At 35.6% G+C, this 23,999-nt stretch overlaps 1 protein-coding gene across 1 annotated transcript in view; it reads right to left on the reverse strand.

Moving 5' to 3' along the window:
- Window positions 1–23,999, reverse strand: part of SANBR (SANT and BTB domain regulator of CSR) — a 44,624-nt gene that overhangs the window by 15,087 nt on the left and 5,538 nt on the right. Inside the window, exons 4-13 of the mRNA XM_068966822.1 lie at window positions 23,133–23,371; window positions 20,269–20,327; window positions 18,725–18,885; window positions 15,558–15,644; window positions 13,810–13,920; window positions 10,930–11,053; window positions 8,526–8,678; window positions 2,229–2,374; window positions 1,285–1,381; window positions 275–307 (exon numbers count right to left, since the gene is read on the reverse strand). Coding sequence (XP_068822923.1) covers window positions 275–307; window positions 1,285–1,381; window positions 2,229–2,374; window positions 8,526–8,678; window positions 10,930–11,053; window positions 13,810–13,920; window positions 15,558–15,644; window positions 18,725–18,885; window positions 20,269–20,327; window positions 23,133–23,371 — 1,210 coding nt within the window. The remainder of the gene's footprint in view (window positions 1–274; window positions 308–1,284; window positions 1,382–2,228; window positions 2,375–8,525; window positions 8,679–10,929; window positions 11,054–13,809; window positions 13,921–15,557; window positions 15,645–18,724; window positions 18,886–20,268; window positions 20,328–23,132; window positions 23,372–23,999) is intronic.

The following is a 23,999-nucleotide window of genomic DNA, read 5'->3' on the forward strand; positions in this document are numbered from 1 at the left end:
AACAATCTGCCTGCAATGCGGGAGACCTGGATATGATCCGTGGGTTGGGAAGACCCCTGGAGAAGGGAAAGGCTATCCACTCCAGTATTCTGGCCTAGAAAATTCCATGGACTGTATAGTCCATGGGGTCACAAAGAGTCAGACACGACTGAGTGACTTTTACTTCACTCGCATCACTATAAAATAAGATACTTATAAGATTCTATTAAACTAAACTTCGATGTAGGGAAAAAGATTTATGAAAGTGAAATATAGTTGCTCACTTCTCACTTACCAGCTGCAGAGTCCAGTTTTTCAGTGATAAGAACTATAAAGAAAGTCAAAGAAGAGATTAATACATATGCATCTACTTAAGATTGCAGCTCCTTATTTTCATGTAGATATCATAGAAGAGTTAGAGAAAGTTACAAGTATGGCTCCCTTCTAGGGTGAAATATCTCATCTAAAAATGATGTAGTACAATTTTTTATATTCCCTGCCTAGAGAAAGATGTGTATGTCTATAAAAAAAAGAAAAAAAATCAACATTTCCTAGTGTAATTTCTAAAGGACAAATAAATCACATACAGAGATAATATAATGTTATTTTGTGAATTATTTCACTTTTTAATGTTTATATTTTATAATAAATTAAGGAACCATATGTATATGGATATTCAAGAAATTTAATTTGCTATTTTATATACAATTTATAAATAAATGTCAATAATTAAACACTAATAGTGATCTGAAGCTTATAGCACATTTTACATGGAATATTTCACTTTCTTAGGTAAATGCTACTTCAACTAACACAAAGACAGGACATTCACAGGCAAAGAGAGACTCCCTGGCTGTTAGTCACAGGAATCAAACACATCAAAGCTTTTCAATCACCTTAAAAATATCTCAGTTTTGAAACCTTGGATATACTAAATGCATTACTGAATACAATTTAAAAAAAGAGAATTTTTTAAAACTGTATTTAATTGTAAACCAAAAAAGTTTATAGGCCTAAGAGGGGATAAAATATCCCATTCATAGGATCTTTATTCTGCAAACCACTATTTGTCCATAATAAACCCTGAAGACTATATTTTCCCCCCAAATTTGATTATTAATTCTTTGAGGGCAAGAAAATATCAGTGTTATAGCCCTGTTAATTCAGCATAACACTTTGTTATGATAGTCAGTAAATGTCTATTAATGAAAATTGCAGTATTAATTTAAACATCATATTTCTGTCAAAGATTAAATATCATCAGTTGTTTTTATAAATAAAGAATAAATGAAACAAGCTACTTACAGCATTAAGCTCCCCACTCTTGGGGCCCCATGGTGTATTTGGCTCCAGTAAAACATCACAGTCTAGACCCTTTTCATCACAGGGACCACCAGAATCACTTGAAAAGAAAAAGACATTTTAGGAAAAAGTGTCCAATTTCTTAAGCTCTTTCTTTTTCTGCATCGTACCCAGGTCCCAGTAATGAAAACGCAGTCTTAACCACTGGACCATCAGGGAATGCCCCAATTTTTTAAGAATTTAAATGCAAACAATACTGCTTTAACTGCAAATGTTCTATAAACCATTCTTCAGAAATACAGTTCTTAAGTATAAGGTGTGCTATTCAACATTTACATTTCTTAATGCATCTCGTGATTCCCCCAGCAGAAGTCACCCCATATGGGGGGAGCACCACTTACACTCAAGCATCATACCTGCCTGGTGTTAAAATAGGCTACAATGGTGGATACTACTTTGAGAATAGCTTTTGTTAGAGGGTCCTTCTTCCCTCAACCTGATAGCCCATTGCAACAGAATGATGGAAGTGACTGCATTACTTACTGAATCCAAGAAGTTCAAATCTAGGCAAAGATAACTTGTTGCAACCATCAGTTTTTTTTTCTAGTTCAATCAGTCAAGCTAAGATGGTCTTGAATAACTTAGGAACATTTTTTAAAACCCTCAAAAACTGGATTGTGGGCCTCACCCTTTCGGTCACCAGGAACTCCTATTATCAGTTTCTCTTCCCCTTGGACTTCCAATATTTTGTCCCCCCCCACCCCTTATCAAACAAACACATGCTTGCTCTTATTGTAAGCTAACACAATTTCAATTAGGCTTTCTGAAATAACATAAACTACTTAAGGACTACCATTACTGATTTGGGGAAGCACTGAGGGTAGAAGATTCTAGGATGGGAACCACTGATTGAACAAAGCTACAGTACAGGGTTTCCCTCACCTCACCTAATTGTATCTTTAGCAAAAGGCACAAGGATGACATCTTTGTGTTTGTGTAGATCATCCAGTATTTTGGCAGTTGGACAGGACAGCAAATCTTCACCTTCACCTTGATCACGAAGAGTAACCATATGGTCCTTTACTTTACAACCCTGTTATGTAAAAGACTAAATCTGAGAGGCTGGTTCATTATAGAAACATTCCTTTAAAGATGATGGTTTCTGTTCCTTTTTGCTCTGTTACACCATCCCGTGAATGAGTTTACAACTTTTTCTTAAGAAAAAATATTACTCATATAGAAAAAAGCATGAAACATAAATGCATACCTTAATATCCATTTAACACAATCCACGCTAAAAAACAGAATACTGCCAATACTCCATGATTTCCACAGGGCCATTCCCAACCAAAGTCAGTGAAAGTGAAAGTTAAGTGGCTCAGTCGTGTCCGACTCTTTGCGACCCCGTGGACTGTAGTCCAACAGGCTCCTCTGTCCATGGGATTCTCCAGGCAAGAACACTGGAGTGGGTTGCCATTTCCTTCCCCAGGGGATCTTCCCTACCCAGGGATCGAACCCAGGTCTCCCACATTAGAGGCAGACACTTTAACCTCTGAGCCACCAACCAAAATTACTTCCTATTTTTCAAAGGATATCCCCTACCTCAAGTTTTTTGGTACTTCCTTCCTTCCTTTTATCCTTTTACCACTTAAGGATACATATCTAAACACTACAGTTTAGTTTTGTCTCATTTGTTTTAATGCTATGTTTTTGTGATTCAACCATGTTACTGCATGTAACTAATATATGCACAGTATTTCTCTATAGGAATACTTATCATTTGCTTATCTATTCCATAGTTGGTGGGTGGCTTGTTTCCAGTTCAGAACTATCCTTAGTAGCAGTATTATGAACATTCTTTAACCTGTTTCCTGATACACAAATGCTCATGTGTACCAAATTAAATGACTAACAGCAGTGTATGAAAGTGCTCATTACTCTATGCTCTTGGTAACACTTGGTAATTGTAGTTATTCTGGTGAGCATGTAGCGGTATTCGACTGTGGTTTTGACCTGCATTTCCCCAATTAAAAATGAGGTTGAGATCCTTTCCATGTTTAGTGGACAACTTCACACTCCTTGTGTGAAGTTCCTATTGTCTTTTTCTATTAATTTGTACAAGTTTTAAAAAATCTTAATATGAGCCTTTTACGGCTACATGTTGCTAATATCTGGTCCCACCTGTGAGCCTGTCTCCTCAGTTTGTTATTTAATGTAGCTAATGAATTTAAAATTTCTTCCTTTATGGTATTATCTTTTAATAGCTTTATCAGCTTTGCCTCATATACAGGCTTTAAAAAAATATTTACTTATTTATTTAAGGCGGTATTGGGTCTTCATGGCTGCGAGTGGGCTTTCTCTGGCTGCAGCAAGCAGGAGCTACTCTCTAGCTGCGGTGCGTGGGCTTCTCATTAAGGTGGCTTCTCTAGTGGCAGAACATGGACTCTAGGGCACAGGTTCAGTAGTTGTGGCACATGGGCTTAGCTGCCCGGTGGCATGTGGCATATTCCCAGACCAGGGATCAACCAGGGATTGAACCTGTGTCACCGGCTTTGGCAGGTGGATTCCCAACCACTGGACTACCAGGCAAGTTCCACATACAGACCTTTGGGGGACTAGTTTGGACCATTTTTTCCCCGTTTTGATGTCCCAATGTCCCAGTACCTCTTCCTGGGAAGTCTGTCCTGTGCCCACTGCTCTGTAATGTCACTTCTGTCACAGTGAAGTATCCAGGTAGCTTCGAGTACAGAATTCCTCAGTATCTCTGGGGAACCGGTTCTAGGAGCCCCATATATACAAAAATCCATGGATTCAACCAACTGCATATTATATATATAGTACACTACGTATTTATTTTTAAAAATCCAGGTATAAGTGGACCCACGTAGTTCAGTGTTGTCCAAAGTCCGAGTGTATTTCATTCTCTTGTATTGGTCCATCTGTTTAACCTTCATCAATGTCACCCTGTCATAATCACCAAGACTTACAATAAATTTTGATATTACGCAGAGAAAGTATTGGGTTGGCCAAAAAGTTCTTTCAGATCCCTAAGCTCTTATGGAAAAACCTGATAAGTCATTTTGGCCAACCCAGTACTTCTACCTTTGCATTCTTTGAGAGTCTCTTACCTATTCTTGGCCTTTTGTATTTCCATAAAAATTTTAGAATCAGCTTAGCAACATTCCTGATTAAAAAAAAAACCTGTAAGGATGTTTATTGAGATCACATGGATCATAGGTCAGACTGGGGAACATTTATTTATTTATCTTGGCTGTGCTGGGTTTTCATCGCAGTGTGTGGAATTTCTCTAGATGCCATAAGGGGGTTTCTCCAGTTGTGGAGCACAAGCTCTACAATGTGAGAGTTCTCTAGCTGAGACACACAGGCTCAGATGACATGTGGCACAAGGGATCTTAGTTCCTGGACCAGGTTTCAAACCTCTGTTGCTTGCATTGAAAGGTGGATTCTTAACCACCAGATGTCCAGCAAAGTCCCACATCAGTGGATTTTGAGATAGCAAAATGGGAAAAGTTCCTTTATTTTGATTCCCATTGCAAATAACCTTTAAGAAAGACTACCCACAAATTCAATGTGGAAACAGATCTGAGAATCTAGCTGTTTTCTCTTAATTCAGATATTGAAGAGAGTTACAAAAAATGTCAAACAGTGTTATTTTCACTTATTTTTTTGCTTTGGAAAATATAGTTATTTTTCATAAATATAAGCTAACATGTAGTGAGCTTATTATTCTTTTTTAATGAATTAAAATTAACTTTTTCTGTTTTAATTTCCAGTGGTAAATAGTGATAGATATAACCCACAGAAACAAAAGCTCTCTAGGAATCTCAGCTTTTAAGATTTTTTTAGAGATCTTGAGTACAAAAGTTTGAGAACCAATGTTCTAAATGATGGGAAGAATAATTACTAAGTAATCTTTTTGGGGTACTGACATGTATAGGAAATCACACTGGTGGTTTAATAAAGTCTTTCTGTACATTAGAATTGCAATAAATAGTAAATAAACCTATAATGATAGTATAAAAGTCTTCTGAGGAAGTTCATAATTTAATACATTTTTGTGATCAAATTAATAGAAATTTCTGATGGTTCTTAAAATTACAGAATTGCTAAGTCAAAATTTTCATCCAGTCAGACAGAGCCCAATATGCCAGACCATGGAGATATATGTGTGAAATAATAATCAAAATATGTGGAAAGGAAAAAAACACTGTCTGATCCAGCATGTTTATGAATACAGTAAAGGCAAAAAAAAAAAGCAAAACTAGTCACTCTGTAATCTTGGACCTTAAATTAGTGGCTAGAAATATAACCTTTATAAAAGCAATCTTTATTCAAACCAAGAAAACTATCAAAATGTTTAATTAAATTGCTAATAATCCAGGCCTTGGGTCTTCACTGGAGTGAGTCATATTACAGCTTCCTGAGGAAATTATTCACCAGCTCCTTCCTCCCTTTGCCATTTCTCTCTGAGAACCTTTAATCTAGGATTGTTATTTAAGCAAAGACTGCGAGTACTTATTTTAATAATTGTGTACATAGTTCTTTATTTAGGGGGATTGTCTCAGAAAATGGTAAAAGCCACAGTGTTCTTTTCCTTAAATGTAACTCACGGGAGATGACTGTTCAGTTCAGTCGCTCAGTCACGTCCGACTTTTTGTGACCCCATGGTCTGTAGCGTGCCAGGCATCCCTGTCCACCACCGACTCCCGGAGCTTGCTCAACTCATGTACATCGAGTTGGTGAAGCCCTCCAACCATCTTATGCTCTGTCATCCCCTTCTTCTCCTGCCTTGAATCTTTCCCAGCATCAGGGTCTTTTCCAACGAGTCAGTTCTTTGCATCAAGTGGCCAAAGTACTGGAGGTTGAACTTCAGCATCAGTCCTGTTGAGTGAACATTCAGTCAGGACTGATTTCCTTCAGAATTGACTGGCTGGATTTCCTTGTAGTCCAAGGGACTCTCAAAGAGTCTTCTTCAACACAATTCAAAAGCATCAATTCTTTGGCACTCAGCTTTCTTTATAGTCCAAATCTCACATCCATACATGTACTGGAAAAACCATACCCTTGACTAGACAGACCTTTCTTGGCAAAGTAATGTCTTTGCTTTTTAATATGCTGTGTAGGTTGGTCATAGCTTTCCTTCCAAGGAGCACGTGTCTTTTAATTTCATGGCTGCAGTCACCATTGGCAGTGATTTTGGAGCCCCCAAAAATAAAGTCTGTCACTGTTTCCATTGTTTATCCATCTATTTCCCATGAAGTGATGGGACTGGATGCCATGATCTTAGTTTTCTGAATGTTGAGTTTTAAGCCAGCTTTTTCACTCCCCGTTTTTCACTTTCATCAACAGGCTCTTTAGTTCTTCTTCACTTTATGCCATGAGGTTGATGTCATCTGCATATCTGAGGTTATTGATATTTCTCCCAGCAATCTTGATTCCAGCCTGTGCTTCATCCAGCCTGGTATTTCACATGATGGTCTCTTCATATAAATTAAATAAGCAGGGTGACCATATCCAGCCTTGACGTACTCCTTTCCCAATTTGGAACTAGTCTATTGTTCCAAGTCCGCTTCTAACTGTTGTTCTTGACCTGCATAAAGATTTCTCAGGAGGCAGGTCAGATGGTCTGGTATTCCCATCTCTTTCAGAATTTTCCACAGTTTGTTGTGATTCACATAGTCAAAGGCTTTAGCATAATCAATAAAGTAGAAGTAGATGTTTTTCTGGAACTCTCTTGCTTTTTCCATGATCCAACGGATGTTGGCAATTTGATCTCTGGTTCCTCTGCCTTTTCTAAATCCAGCTTGAACATCCGGGAGTCACGGTTCATGTATTATTGAAGCCTGGCTTGGAAAAATTTGAGCAGTACTTTGCTAGTGTGTGAGATGAGTGCAATTGTGTGGTAGTTTGAACATTCTTTGGCATTGCCTTTCTTTGGGATTGGCATGAAAACTGACCTTTTCTAGTCCTGTGGCCACTGCTGAGTTTTCCAAATTTGCTGGCACATTGAGTGCAGCACTTTCAAAGCATCATCCTTTAGGATTTGAAATAGCTCAGCTGGAATTCCATTACCTCCACTAGCTTTGTTCATAGTGAAGCTTCCTAAGGCCCACTTGACTTCGCATTCCAGGTCGTCTGGCTCTAGGTGAGTGATCACACCACCACCGTGGTTATCTGGGTCATGAAGATCTTTTTTGTATAGTTCTTCTGTGTATTCTTATCACCTCTTCTTAATATCTTCTGCTTCTCTTAGTTTCCTACAGTCAGTCTCTCCCATCAGAAAGCTTCCACAAGCCTCTTATCTTTATCTGTCAGATGGCAGACAGAATGAAAACCACAACCACAGAAAACTAATCAAACTGATCACATGGACCACAGCCTTGTTTAACTCAATGAAACTATGAGCCATGCCCTGTAGGCCCACCCAAGACAGATGGGTCATGGTGGAGAGTTCTGACAAAACGTGGTCCACTGGAGAAGGGAATGGCCAATCACCTCAGTATCCTTGCCTCGAGAACCCCATGAACAGTATAAGGCAAAAAGCTATGACACTGAAAGAGGTACCCCCCACATTGGCAGGTGCCCATTATGCTACTGGAGAAAAGTGGAAAAATAACTCCAGAAAGAATGAAGGGATGGAGCCAAAGCAAAAACAACACCCAGGTATGTATGTGACTGGTGATGGAAGTAAAGTCCGAAGAACAATACTGCATAGGGAGATGACTGAGGTTTATGAAAATGATAGCGTAAGCCAGTATCACCCTCCCCCATCCCCATTTTATGCTTACCTGTTGGATTCAATGATCACTCATTTACAAGAAGACTTACAAATTATTATCTCTAGGCTAACCCCTACACAGTCTACACAGCAGTTAATATTATACAGAATGATCACCTAGGTACACTGTTAAGTGAAAAAGGCAAATTACAGAATAAGATGAACAGTCTGATTTTATTTCCAATGTGAAAAACAACATTGTGCCTAAAATGTATAAAACAAGGTCTCAAGGGAAGTTGTGAACAATGGTTATCTTTAAGAAGAAAAGTAGAATGAGGGAGGGGTATGAAATGAGATTTCTACTTTTTACTATACTTCCCTATGTAGTTAAATCTTTTCTACATGAATGTATATTTACCTTTTAAAAACAATAAAAGATGAAAATATTTAAATACGAAGTATTAATAAATGCTGTAATTACAAAAGGTCAACCTTCAAAATCTACCTTTGTAAGCTGAGTGGGGTCAAATCGAAGAACTTTTTGGTTACAGCAGGGATAAATTCCAGTGCCAACAGTACTCAGCGAACTTCCTGCAGTAGGATAAATCACTGTCTCTGAGTGATACTGACAGTGTGAAAACTCTATGCACAGAAAAGTCTGAATAAAAGAAATACATAAAATCAAGTATTATTCCCACAGTGAAATTATATATCTCAAAAATACTCAAGACCACATACTGTACGTTCCATCACATAAAATATACAGAAAAGGCACATTTCTAGAGCTAGAATGCAGATTTGTGGATGCCTGGGATTAAAAGTGAGACTAAGCTGGGGAGTGGCTGCAAATGGATGCAAGAGATCTTTTGGGGTGATGGAAATGTACTTAAGTTGGATGGTGGTGATGGTTGCACAATTCCAAATTTATTAAAGATCAGTAAATTGTACACTTGAATGAATTCTATGGCATGTAATAATACCTCAACAAAGCTATTAAAAAGCAAAATCAAAAACGCTATTTGAATTTCAGAGGAGTTAAATTGATCTTGATGTACATCTAATTTTACAATTGGCCAATCACAAAAGGTTTTCCAATGGAAAAAATTAAATAAAATTTTGCCTCCCTTATTCTTGGATATATTTTTTAAGGTAAATACTTAACATCACTCTGTCTGTACAACTATGGAGTAACTGAATCGCTAGTGAAAAATTTACTGACGTTTAATTATAAGTTTAATAGTTATATCCAGATACGTTTGTAAGTTGGTAAAATGAAGAAAATAAAATGAAGAATTTTAAGCACTGATCCTGAACACAGAAGGTAGTCTGTAATTCAGAATTCTTAGCAGTTAGTTCCAATTATGATTTTCAAATAATAGCTTTCAATTAAAATTTTTTGAGTCAGGTAAAAGCTATAAGATGTATACTCATACAAAGTATTTTGCATACAAACTATTTTATGAGTTTATAAACTCCCCATAATAAATATTAAATATTATAAATCAATATTCAATTTGCTTCGAAGAAGGGGAAAAAAATCCTTCCAATTTTCTGCATTCTGACATGCTAAACAAACCAGGTTTTAGGAGCCTGGTATCTTTGATTATAAGTGACAGTCCATTGTGGGGAGGACAACTATATACCTATTAAGTAGGAAAAAAAAACACCCAAACCAACCTGACAATATCAAGTGTCAGAAAAGATATAGGGCAACTGGAACTCCTATACATAGCTGGAAAGGATAAAAAGTGGTTCTGGGACTTTGGAAAACTGTTAGGCATGGTATAAATGTTAATTTACATTTACCATACAACCCAGCAATCCTATTTCTAGGTACATATTCAAGAGAAACATATTCACACGAAAGCCTGTATAGGAATGTTTATAGATGCTTTCTTCATAATGGCCCCAAACTAGAAGCACCTGCAGTCCTTCGTTGGTAAGTGGATAAACATACTATAGTATATTCCTATGATGAGCTACTGGACTTCCCGGGTGGCTCAGACGGTAAAGCGTCTGTCTACAATGCGGGAAACCCGGGTTCAAGCTCTGGGTTGGGAAGATCCCCTGGAGAAAGAAACGGCAATCCACTCCAGTACTATTGCCTGGAAAATTCCATAGACAGCGGAGACTGGTAAGCTACAATTTATGGGGTCGCAAACAGTCGGACACGACTGAGCGACTTCACTATGATGAGCTACTACCTAAGGCTAAAAAGGAACAAATGGGCAGATACAACAATGTGAATAAATTTCAAATCCATTTTGCTACATAAAATAAACTAGAACCAAAAAGCTAAATACTGTATGATTCTATTTATATGACATTCTGGAAAAGTCAAAATTACAGAGACACTAAACAGATCAATAAAGACCTAATTATTTTATAAAAGGATTTATTATAAATACCTTCAAATTGTAAGTTTTCTTCTGCTTTTAAGCCTTCATTTAGAAGAAATGGACAAAACATTTTTGGTAACACAATTATTTTATTAATAACAAGAAGGGCATATCTCAGCAGCATTCTATCTGCAAAGGTGTTTCTGAATTTCCAAAGAAATTTATGGGCTAACAGAGAAACAGTTTGGCTGGAAATAAATGAAAGGCAACAGGAATTCTGTATCTTTTTTCCATTGAAAAAAATGAATTTGATCACTTAAAACCCTGTTGGCTTTATAAAAATTCATCAAGTCATTGATTGTTTCAGCAATGGAAATAAAAAAGAGGAAGAATCACAGTAAGAGAAATGAGGTCAGATGCAAGCAATGTTTAATAGCACCATTGTTTCTGCCACTACTTTATTAAAAAGATGTCAGATATTGTACAAACACATCCTAATTAATTAAATAGCATATGTCAAAAGAGCCTGCTCTCAGTGGTTACACAACAGGATATTAAAAAAAAACTCACCTGATAACATCTTGAACAAGTTAGCCAGTTGACTGTTCCCCACAAGCGCCAATATACATCTCTCCAAGATTTTAATTCTTCAAAAAGACTATTCAAATATTCATGAACATCCCAAGTCTTATCTCTAGGGAATAAAGAGCCTCGGTTGTTATATTATTTCACAAGTAAGCAATATAATTTGTTTTAAACAAATATTTTAAAATTTGTGGCTTCTTTTCAAGAACACTCCTCAAATGATGGCTACGGTAGGGACTACACTGAATGCTAGATAAAATTTCATTTGGGAATTTTATTCTGTTTTTTTTTCTCTGGACAAAAGAAAAAAGTGTCACAGACTGAATGCCAAATTATTTTACTACTCAAGATAAAGGGTTATAAATTAAATATAATTTAAGGACTTCCCCAGTGCTCCAGTGGTTAAGAATCTATCTGCCAATACAGGTAACACGGTTTGATCTAGCGTCCAGAAACATCCCACATGCCACAGAGCAACTAAGCCCATGCACCATGATTACTGAGCCCATGGACTAAGGCCTGCGAGCTGCAGCTACTAAGCCTGTGTGCCATAGTAACTGAAGCCTGCCTGTCCAAGAACCCACTCAACTGCTACTACTGAGCCCACGTGCTACAATTACTGAAGCCCGTGTGCCTAGAGCCTGTGCTCTGCAACGAGAAGACACTGCAGTGAGAAGCCGACACAGCACAGCAAAGAGTACCCCTGCTCTCCACAACCAGAAAAAGCCTGTGCACAGCACAGCAAAGAGTATCCCTGCTCTCCACAACCAGAAAAAGCCTGTGCAAGGCAGCAAAGACCCAGCACAGCCCAAAGAAAAAAGAGGTACGGAGTTTCTTTTAAAAATAAACACAGTTTAAGCAGGCTAACATATGCTTAAGTTGGGACTTAAGCATATGTCACTAAATGGAACATATTTAATTGTACATATCATAAATTATTGGCAATTTTAAACACTCCATTAATGTATTAGTTCTGTACATTATTTTCAAAATTATTTTCTAGTAATGGAATAATAAAGTAATATACAATCAGGTCTCAGTAATATGCATTTTTTTCAATGATATAAATTTAAATAAACAGACAAGGCTTAAAACTCCACTTGCTATGGTTACAGCTAACAAGCTCCTATGCTTCTCTAAGTCCCTAATCTTTTTGAATTTTTGTTATTTTCGTCTTTAGTTCAAGACACAACAAAATGCCATCATGTTATTACAAATTACATCTGTTTTAAGTTATTTAAAGACATTAAAAAAAATGTCATCAATAGCTAACATGCAGGAAAAAATACTTTGAATAAAACAACAAAACAGATGTCAAATTTAGTATCTCTTTTCATACAGTAATATTAAGTTATTGTTGTTAAAATGGAAGTAATTTTCAAAAGGTGAGTCAAGTCTCAAGATAAAAAAGTATAAAATTCCAAGTGCTTATATTCCCTTTATTATATGAAGAGAAAAATGAAACATTTTAATGTTGACTGTGCGATTAATACTAGAGTCAAATGTCATGTTTTTCTCTAGATTTCTGTCTTAATGTTTACAATATGAAATTAACATTTGTAGTTTTTTCTATAATAAAAGTACTGCACATTTTTAATATAGGAAGAAAAGCAAAAAGCAAATGAAAATCATCCATAATACTTTCATTCAAAGGTAACACCACAGTTTATATTTAATGAACATGTTTCTGGTTTAAAAAAAATAGAGTTTATTTATTTATTTGGCTGTGCTGGTCTTCCTTGCTGCATAGGCTTTTTCTCTAGTTGTGGTGAGCAGGGGGGTTACTCTCCAGCCGTGGTGCATGGGCTTCTCACTGTAGTGGGCCCTCTTCTTGCAGAGCAGACTCTGGGCTTCAGTAGTTGTGGCCTGTGGGCTCATAAGTTGTGGCTCAGAAGCTTAGTTGCTCCACGGCAGGTGGGATCTTCCCAGACCAGGTATTGAATCTGTGTCTCCTGCATGGCAGGCAGATTCTTTACCACTGAGCCATCAGGGAAGACCCTTGAGTTTTGTTTTATAACCTGTTTTTTTCTTTTTCTTGGCTACCCACTTCAGTATTCTTATCTGGAGAATTCCATGCACAGAGGAGCCTGGTGGGCTACAGTCCATGGGGTTGCAAAAAGTTGGAAACGACTGAGCAACTAACACACACTACATATTCTTTTACATTCTCAAAGACTGAACATTCAGAATCAATTAGATGTGCTAAATACAGATGTTTTATACAAATATAAAATGTTTTGTGTTTTATACAAATACACAGACATATTTTAGTTCATTTGAGTGCTTATTTTTTATTGATATACACCAATCAATGTCCTTACTAAGTGCTTTCATAAATCAACATTACCTCTCTGACTAAATCACTAGCAGTAGGACACTGTCAGAGAACACACATAATGTATTTTAAAGTTTTTGTTTTCCTGAGACATTATTCCTATTTATAACCCTTTCCACCTACTCCCCAACTCAGGATGAGAACTAGTTTTGTACTTAAGGGGAATGGAAAAGACCTATGCATTAATATAATACTGAAGAAGTATGAAGACTAAATACAGAAAATCCGATTTTTAAAGACAATTTGCCTCACTCTAAAATTCATCTGAAAATAAATCTGGTTCTCTTGTCAAATTCAACATAACACTTAAAAAATCTATCAGTGAAAAATCATTTTAATGGCACTGATCAGAACATCTTTCAAGATAAAATATACTTTTACAACAACTTTGTTTTGAAAGTACCATCTTTCTAAATCAAAGTTGGATCACATGAAGAAAAAACGTTGTCCCATTCCTTTTAGAAGTAGTTTTGCTTTATAAATACACCATTAATTCACATTTAAGAAGCTGTATTTTATTTTTACTACACCTTATATGAATGTATATAATATTTCCATGCTGATCCACATTGATTTTTCCAGGAATGCAAGGAATTCTTCTTTCTGTTTCTTTTGTTAGAAGTTTCTTACACAAACAGCACCTATAATAACACAAAGATACAATTTAAAAAAAAAAACCTTGATTAAAAAATGGCTAGAGGAAATGAACAGACATTTTTCCACAAAGGAAATATAGATGGCCAACACAGACATGAAAAGATGTTCAACATCTAATCCTCAAGGAAATGCAAATGAAGACCACAATGAGATATCACCTCACACCTGTCAGAATGGACACCATCAATAAGAACACAAATAACAAATGCTGGTGAGGATATAGAGAAAGGGAACACCTGTACATTGTTAGCGAGAATGTAAATGGGTGCAGCCACTGTAAAACACAGTATAAGGGCTCGCAAAAAACGAAAAACAGAACCATCATATGATCCAGCAATTTCATTCCTGGGTATACATTAAAGAAACCTGATTTGAAACAATACATGCACCCCAATGTTACCAGATGCATGGTTTACAACAGCCAAGACATGTAACAACCCAAGTGTCCATTCACAGAGGAATGGATAAAGAAGATGTGGTGACCACACACACACGCACACACACACACATGAATACTACTTGACCAAGAACACACACACACACACGAATACTACTTGACCACGAACACACACACACACACACACACACACGAATACTACTTGACCAAGAACACACGAACACACACACACACACACACACACACGAATACTACTTGACCAAGAAACCTGATTTGAAACAATACATGCACCCCAATGTTACCAGATGCATTATTTACAACAGCCAAGACATGTAACAACCCAAGTGTCCATTCACAGAGGAATGGATAAAGAAGATGTGGTGACCACACACACACATGCACACACACACACACATGAATACTACTTGACCACACACACACACACGAATACTTGACCAAGAACACACACACACAAATACTACTTAACCAAGAACACACACACACACACACACACGAATACTACTTGACCAAGAACACACACACACACACACACGAATACTACTTGACCAAGAACACACGAACACACACACACACACACACACACGAATACTACTTGACCAAGAAACCTGATTTGAAACAATACATGCACCCCAATGTTACTAGATGCATTATTTACAACAGCCAAGACATGTAACAACCCAAGCGTCCATTCACAGAGGAATGGATAAAGAAGATGTGGTGACCACACACACACACGTGCGCACACACACACACACACACACACACACACACACGAACGAATATGGAGGGCATTACACTAAGTGAAATAAGTCAGACAAAGAAGGACAAGTGCTGTCTGTTATTACTTATATGTGGAATCTAAAAAATACAACAAACTAGTGAATATAATAAAAAAGAAGCGGACTAATAGAGTACAAACTAGTGGTCATCAGTGGGGAAAGTGTAGGGAAGGGCAAAATAGGAGGAGGGGAGTGGGCAATACAAACTACTGGGTATAAGATAAGCTCAAGGATGTATTATACAACATAGGAAATATAGCCAATGTTTTGTAATAACTGTAAATGGAAAGTAACCTTTAAAATTGTATAAAAATTAAAAAATAACAAAGAAAGATGATACAAAAAACATTCAAGAAGAAAATTTCAAATGTATTAAAATTAAAGAATTTAGCTGCAATATATAGCATACTAAAGAAAAATATACCTGTATAATGTTGCTGCATTATTCCGAGAATCTGGATTCAAGTACTCAGGATCAAACAGTCTCTCAATCTTCTTACAAAAAAGTTTACTAGTAACAACAAATGACCAACAAATTAATTTTCTCTATCCACTTTACCAAAATTACTTGATAGTGATGAAAATAAACACTGACCTATTTGCACACGTAGAAAATAAGACTAATAAGTCCTTAGAGAGTCCTTCCTTGGGAATTTATAATACATTTTTTGCTGCTCTAAGTAAGTAAACCTACTAATGAGAATTGCTTGATCAAGAATCGATTTTCACAAGAAAAATGAGACACATGGATATCTACCTCTCTTTCAGTTCTTTGTTAAGGAAAATTCCAGATTGAGGATTTGGGAAGTTTAACAATCCTGGGTCTACCAATAATTTCATACATGACCTTTGGCAACTTAAAATCTCTGAAACTTATTTTCTCCATCTAGAAAATGGGGCTACTAATTTCACATGCATAAGATTTTAAGAGGGTTAAATGAGATAATGTTTTTAAAGAGTGTCAGACATAGTATTAAACATTCAATAAATGTTAATACTTTACTATTATGCCTAATATAATGATCTGGACCTCCCAAGTGATGCTACTGGTAAAGAATTCACCTGCCCATGCAAGAGATGTAAGAGATGCAGGCTTGATCCCTGGGTTGGGAAGATCCTCTGGAGGAGGGTATGGCAACCCACTCCAGTATTCTTGCCTAGAGAATGCTATGGACAGAGGAGCCTGGTGGGCTACAATCAGTGGTGTTGCAAAACGTCAGACATGACTAAAGTGACTTAGCACGCACATAACACAATAATGTTGGACATGAACTTAATTTTTCTGCAATCATTCAGAGCAAACATGTGGAAAAAAGTTGTTTAAATCCAACCAACCACATTTCTGTCCTCATCTTACTCTACATGGTAGCAGCATTCCACATGTTTGAACACTTAATTGCTTCCTCCTTTTTGAAACCCTCTTTCCTTTTGCCTTCCCTTTGACCCTGACTCTTCCTTCTCAGGCTCCTGAACTCTCCTTTGTTGAATCTTCCAAATGTTGGGCAGTCTTTATCACTATGCTCTTTGTTAACAATCAGGAAATAAACAAAAATAGCATTTATAATAGCACCAAAAAATTCCAATGCCTGGGAAAAGATTTAACTTAAAAAAAGGAAAAAATGTCTCTATACCAAAAACTATAAAACACTGCTAAAATAAAGAGTTATACCATGTTCATGAACAGAAAGACTCAGTATTATTAAGATGTCTCTTCTCAAATCTACAGGTCCAATATTAACCCTCAAATTTGCAGGTGTGTGTGTGGGTGTGTGTGTGTGTGTATGTATATGGGAGAAAAAGAAAGAAAATGGGCAGGCTAATTATAAAATTCATATGGAAACGCAAAGGATATAAAATGACTAAGATAGTAATCTTGGAGAATGGCAAAGCTGGAGAATTTTAGATTGGTGGTGGTGGTGGTGGTGGTTAGTTGCTAAGTCGTGTCCAACTCTTGTAACCCCATGGACTGTAGCCTGACAGGCATCTCTATCCATGGGATTCTCCAGGCAAGAATACTGGAGCGGGTTGCCATTTCCTTTTCCAGAATTTTAGATTACTAGATACCAAAACAATATTAGAAAGCTACTCTAATTAAGACAGTGTCCTACTGATAAAAGTATAGACAAAGAAATCAACAGAACAGAATGGAGAATTCAGAAAGAGACCTCACATATATAGTCTCCTGATTTATAGTAAAGGTGCCATTGCAATTCAGTAGAGAACATACAGTCTGGTTAGGAAATCTCATTCAGTTCTGTGGCTTTAAACCTCATCTACTCATATTTTTATTTTAAGCCCTGAACTCTGACCTAAACTTCAGACTTACATCTACCTGCCATCCTACCTGAATGTCCAAGAAGTATATTAAATATATTAAATAAACCTAACAAAATCCAAACACATCTTCTGATTCCCCTCACCCCAGTCACTGCTCTATTAATGACACTATCGTTCACTTAGTTACTCAACCTTATTTTTTATTTATTTATTTATTTTTTTTTTTTTTTTCAAGCTGGTTTATTTTTATTTATTTATTTATTTTTTTATTAAATTTTAAAATCTTTAATTCTTACATGTGTTCCCAAACATGAAACCCCCTCCCACCTCCCTCCCCATAACATCTCTGTGGGTGATCCCCATGCACCAGCCCCAAGCATGCTGTATCCTGCGTCAGACATAGACTGGCGATTCAATTCTTACATGATAGTATGCATGATAGAATGCCATTCTCAACCTTAAAACCTAGTAATTATCCTAAAATATTCTCTTTTCCCATATCATCACATTTGAAAATTTGTCAAATTTTTGTAATAACATACTCTGAATCCACCTACTTCCTTCCAGAGCCCCTGCCTCTAGTCCTAAGCTTTCCATCTCTCACTAGACCATTGCACTAAACTTCAAATAGGTCTTGCTTCTTATAATCTTATAGTCTTTTCTCCAGACAGAATAGATCGATTTCTTAAAAACAAACCAGATCATGCCACTCCTCTGCTTCCATTCCACTTAGAATAAAGTATACACTCCTTGTATGACCTAAACAGCACCTAATGCTGTTGACCTCATCTCATACAACTCTTCCCCTTTATGCTAAAGCCCTATCTTGATAATTTTTAACATAATTCACCATCATAATCTGCTTATATACCCCTTATACAAAGTAACTAATTTAGTTACTATTTTTCACCTCGAGCCATCAGCTCAGAATATATTTTACTTCAGGCAGGTACGCTCAGTTGCTCAGTCATGTCGGACTCTTTATGCCTCTGTGGACTGTCCCACTAGGTTTCTCTGTCTATGGAATTCTTCAGGCAAGAAGACTGGAGTGGGTTGTCAGTTCCTTCTCCAGGGGATCTTCCCAGCTCAGGGACTGAACCCACATCTCCTGCATCTCCTGCATCTCCTGCACTGGCAGGTGCATTCTTTACCACTGAGCCACCTGAGAAGCCCCATATTTTAATTCATTTAAAATAAAATGGAAATAGATTTCCAAATATATTCTAAATATAGAATTTTTACTAAAATGAAATAAAAATAACACATTTTTTTCTAATAGGAACATTACTTTTAAAATTAAATTTAAAAAATTACCTCCTAAACTTATCTTTCTTGTCCTTTAAATCATCAACTTCATTGTGTGTAAACAGATCAGCTATACGTGTCAGAAGATTTGCATTAATACAGTTCATGTTGCACGGAGTAGCTACAATGGCATTCATATTTTTGTGGCAATACTGTATACACTGTTCAACCTAAACAAAAAACACAGAAAATAAGTGTTGAAGATAGAAACAGAAACGATAATGTCATATCAATACTTTTCGAAGATAAAGATTCATTAAAGGCTTGATCCATGTATTGCTAGGCAATAACTTAGCTCTGCTTGTCTGCATTAAACTATACTGTTCCAAAGTGGTCTAATAGGTCAAATTTATACAAACATAGCTAGAAAAAAATTCAAACTTCTTAGAATATTTTGAACAACAATATAATGAACATCTTTCATAATTGTGGCAGATATAAATCTTAAGTCCACAAACTCAAGGGTACAGATATGTGACTTTCTATTACTAAACTTAGTGACAATTTTATGTCTCCATTTCTCTAACAGAAACAATTTCAGTCACTTTAGGGTTTTCTCAGTTCTGTTGTGCTTGCTTTCTGCCTTTCTTCAATGTCAGGTATATTTATTTACTTTACAAGGTAGATTGTGTTTTGGGGAAAAATAGCACTGGTTAATTAGGTATTCTTCTAAATATTTTGCTATGACATAAAAATCATGCTTTAGGTCTTAGATTACAAAAATCAAAACTCAGAGACTCTTTTAGTCTCTCTTTGTTCCCTATAACCCTCCCCTGAAGCAATTAATACCAACAACAGAAGGGAGGGACTAACGAGTACAAAAATACAATAAAACCTCAAACATATAAATGAACTTCACATCTGTTAACACAGTAAAGGAATACTCTGTGTAGTTTTGCCAGAGGTTAAAAGCAAATATTCATTTAAAACAACAAAAAACATTAAAAAAAAACATTTGAATAATAAAGAAATTTATTAAATAAAAGGAAAAAGAAAAATACATTCAGTGTTAAGAGTCTGATATGTATATATTGTGCTTTTATGTTTCATCAACTATTTTTAACAACAGACATATGCATGTGGTTTACACATACAAAATTACACCTTTTAGTAGTTGGGCATTAGTTTATTAGTTTGCTTAACTATAAATGAAAGATATAAATAAGCAGTACAAGCTTAAATAATTATTTAAATAGTAAAAGGAATATATTCCAATTAATTTTCTTTTAACTTGGTTTTATGGCCAAATCCCTTTTGGGGCAAAATTAATTCTGTTTAGTTTCATCTGATGCAACAGCTAACTCCTCCCTTGGGAATAAGTTGCTAGCTTTATAGGCATCCTGCGCAAACGATACACAGTAGCCTTAAGCCTTTCCCAATAGAACAAAGTACCTCCAAATACCAGCAGCTTATTCTAATGAATCACAGTCTTGAATCAACAACTACTTTAGGAAGATATCTCCAAATTTCCTAGACACTTGAAGAAAACATCAAGTTATATGTTAAATCAAGCATAGGTGAATAGAAGAGTTGGATCTTTTGTTAATACTTACCAGTGAATCCATTTTCAAAAACTCTGAAGAAATAAGAATTGAAATGACATTTCCTGGCTCTAAAACAGAGAGAGAGAGAAAATTAAATTCTCCTTTTGATTTTCATCTCAATCTCCTTAGAACAGGCTCCTTCTCACCTTAAAAGACGAGGTTACTTTAATAAGAACAATTTAATAAAATCTTACTATGGCTTATATGCAAGAAAGAAAGAAAATGCAAAGTTAAAATTTAGGGTATGGAGAAAACATATAGCAAATTTGCCCTGGAATTAGATTTACATCAAGTAAAAAGACTCCAGCTAAAGATATGATATATACTAATTCCTCCTTAACTAAACCAGATAATTAAAATTGAGAATATAACTCATCACACAAAAATCACAGTGAAGTTATTTCAAAAGTGGTTCAAATGCTTGTTATGAACAAATGCTTAATTTAAAAGATTCTTAAAGATAATAGAAAATTTACTATTGCAGAAATAAAAAAGTACTTCCTACAGGCAGACTTCAAAGGCACAATACGGAAAGGATATGCTGGCTGATGCTATCATTTCAGTAAACCTCAGTCATTTTCCATGAGTTATATTTAAGGAAAAAGAAACATTTTGATATTTACTGTTATAGTCCTAAGACAGTCCTCCTAAATAAAGAACTATGTACACAATAATTATAATAAGTAATCCCAATCTTTTCTTAAATAACAATTCTATATGGAAGGTTCTCAGAAAGAAATGGTAAAGAGAGGAAGGAGTTGGTGAAAAATTTCAACTATAATATGACCCATTCCAGTTAAGACCCAAGGTCTGGCTTATTAGCAATGTAATTAAGCATTTTGCTAGTTTTCCTAGTTAAAGATTGCTTTTATAGAAGCTTAACATTTGTAGCCACTGATTTAAGGTTCAAGACTACAGACTGACCAAGTTTGCTCCACTTTTTTTTTTTAAACTTTTGACTGGTTGAAAATTCTGATTTAGCAATTTTGTAATTTTAAGAACCATTAGACACATTTTCCCCTTAATTTGGTCACAAAAATGTATTAAATTATGAACTTCCTCAGAAGACTTTTATACTATCAGTATAGATTTATTTACAAGTAAGAAATTAGAAATATTTTGATATTACTGTAAATTGTAATTCTAGTGCACAGAAATACTTATATTAAACCCCACCAGTGTGATTTCCTATACAAGTCAATGCCCAAAAAAGATTACTTAGTAATCACTCTTCTTATTATCTAGCACATTGGTTCTCAAACTTTTGCTCTCAAGACCTCTTTAAAAAAAAAATCTTAAAAGCTGAGATTCCTAGAGAGCTTTTGTTTAAGTGGGTTATATCTATCCGTATTTACTATACTGGAAAATAAAACAGAAAAAAATTAAAATATTTATTATTCTTTTTCAATGAATTAATAAACTCATTACATATTAACATAATTTTATGAAAATAACTGTATTTTTCAAAACAAAATGAAAATAACACTGTTTGACATTTTCTATAAATCTCTTCAGTGACTGACTTAAGGGCAGACAGTTTGATTCTCACATGTTTCCACACTGAATTTGTGGGTAGTCTTTCTTAAAGGTTAGTTGCAATGGGAATCAAAATCATACTAAGAGCATTTCCTATTCTGCTGTCTCAAAATCCTCTCATTTACCTTGTACTTAGAATGGATCTTTAACCTATGCATGATTTTTTGTTAACCTCATGCATCGATCATTTGAAAGACACTGGTTTACTGAGTTATGCAGATCTTCCAAATGTTGAAACATTTCATTATACATTATATTAAAAAGTCTTATTTGTTAATATTTAAAGAAAAGTCCTTAAATATAGAGCAACTATCAAGCACATGGAAGCAGACACAAGTTTTCCAAAACTCTTAATTCTTACTTGAAAGCATGAATTTTATCACTGGCAACAAATATTGTTAGTTATTTCCCTTTCATTGACTGGCTCACTTAATTCATTTTCAAAAAACTATCTGCCTGGGACATTCCCTAGTCCTAGTGCTTAGGATGCTGAGCTTTCACTGCCGTGACCTGGGTTCAACTCCTGGTTGGCAAACTGAGTTCCTGCAAGTTGTGCAGTGCAGCCAAAAGAAAAATTAAAAAATAAAAAAGGAGGAAAGTATCTGCCAGATGCTCAAGTGAGAGTCTATCAGCCATTCTTCCAAGTAAAAATGGTTTTGTAGGAAAGCAGCTAATTTAGCTTGCAACTCAGGCAACTGTACAAGTGCGTTTCCTCAGACAACCATCATACTCTGGTGTGCAGCAAGAGTGCACTTCCTGCGTCATCACGTAGAATGTCAAAAGAATGTCTAGTCAAGAGTTAATAAAATTAGTCATTTTTACTGCCTCATCAAGGATATTCCTAAGAGAAACTATTTTTTCCTTTTCTTTTTTTCCAATTTTTACTGTGAGCACATGGGTTGAAGAACACAGTGACCCCCTCATACAGTGTGATGCTCCTTCCTTGATGTGTGCTAAAGCTCCAACAGTTCTAGCCTCTATTACTTCTGCACTTTCAGGACAAATGTCAACACAGAGGGAAAAATGATAATTAACATCCTGGCATTATTAAGCAGATTCCCTTGACCTTGTGGATCCCCTAAAAGGATCTTCAGGACACCAGCGGTCAGTCACCGAAACATACAGTGAAAACGGCTAATCTAGAGACCTGTCCATTTGCCATAAATTCACTAAAATTTGCTAAAAAAGAATGAGGTATCAGTTTCCTAAACGGTGATTACTAATCTGAACATAAATACTAAGGTTTGAACAATTTTCCACATTTCCTATTTTGCCTGAAGCAACTACCAACTGACATAAAAATTTCACTACAAAGTAAGTAATAGATTGTCTTTTACCTAAAGTGGGCATCTCACAATCTTTATTCTCCTTAGTGTTCCTTTTAACATATTTTATCAACCAGTTGAAAATGTGAACGTCACAATGAACTGAAATGTCCACCTCTTCCCAGCGCTGGGCATCCACAGATAAATATTCAGCAAAGTACTTCATTTCTGATATCAAAAGATCTCGTGGGCAAATAAAATCTTCTTTCAAGTTTTTTGCTTCATCACATACATGGATCACCATGTTTGGCCTTCATGAAAAATGTTACACAGAAATGAAATTATTAGAGTTTTAGAAGAGGAGCCAATAATATTGACATTTATTGGAAGTATCAGAACCAGATGTTTTTCAAGGTTTTAACCACATATCAGTTTTACAAGGCTTGACATTCAGAAGTTTACATTAGCACCTTTCTACCCTGATCTGTGTCTGAAAACTTATGACTAATTTTAGTTAAGCTACTGACTTAGTAAAACAAAATTTTTTTACTATAGAACTTATAAAAGGTTTGAAACCTATTATTTTCAAATCATAATTATAGTGTTTTTAAAAAATACTAATTCACAAAAAAAATTAAATTACAATTTCTAGTTCTTGTGAGGAACATAAAGTGGCACTTTTACATGGTAATGGATACAGAAAGGAGATAAAGATGAAACACTAGCATTTTCTTACTATTAGTGAATGGGAAAAAGTTAAAATTATTCATTGAATAGTGAATAATTAGCATAGCTATTTTGTTATTTTTAACAGCTAGAAAGCTTGTTTCTAGGCATTCAATAAATATAAATCAGTAAATGTGGTTTAAAAACAACACTACAATGTGCTTATTTACTTATTTAAAAAACAATTTTAATAGGTTTATATATCAGAAAGAC

Source organism: Capricornis sumatraensis, chromosome 1, assembly GCF_032405125.1.
Source record: "Capricornis sumatraensis isolate serow.1 chromosome 1, serow.2, whole genome shotgun sequence".
Classification (NCBI taxonomy): Eukaryota; Metazoa; Chordata; class Mammalia; order Artiodactyla; family Bovidae; genus Capricornis; species Capricornis sumatraensis.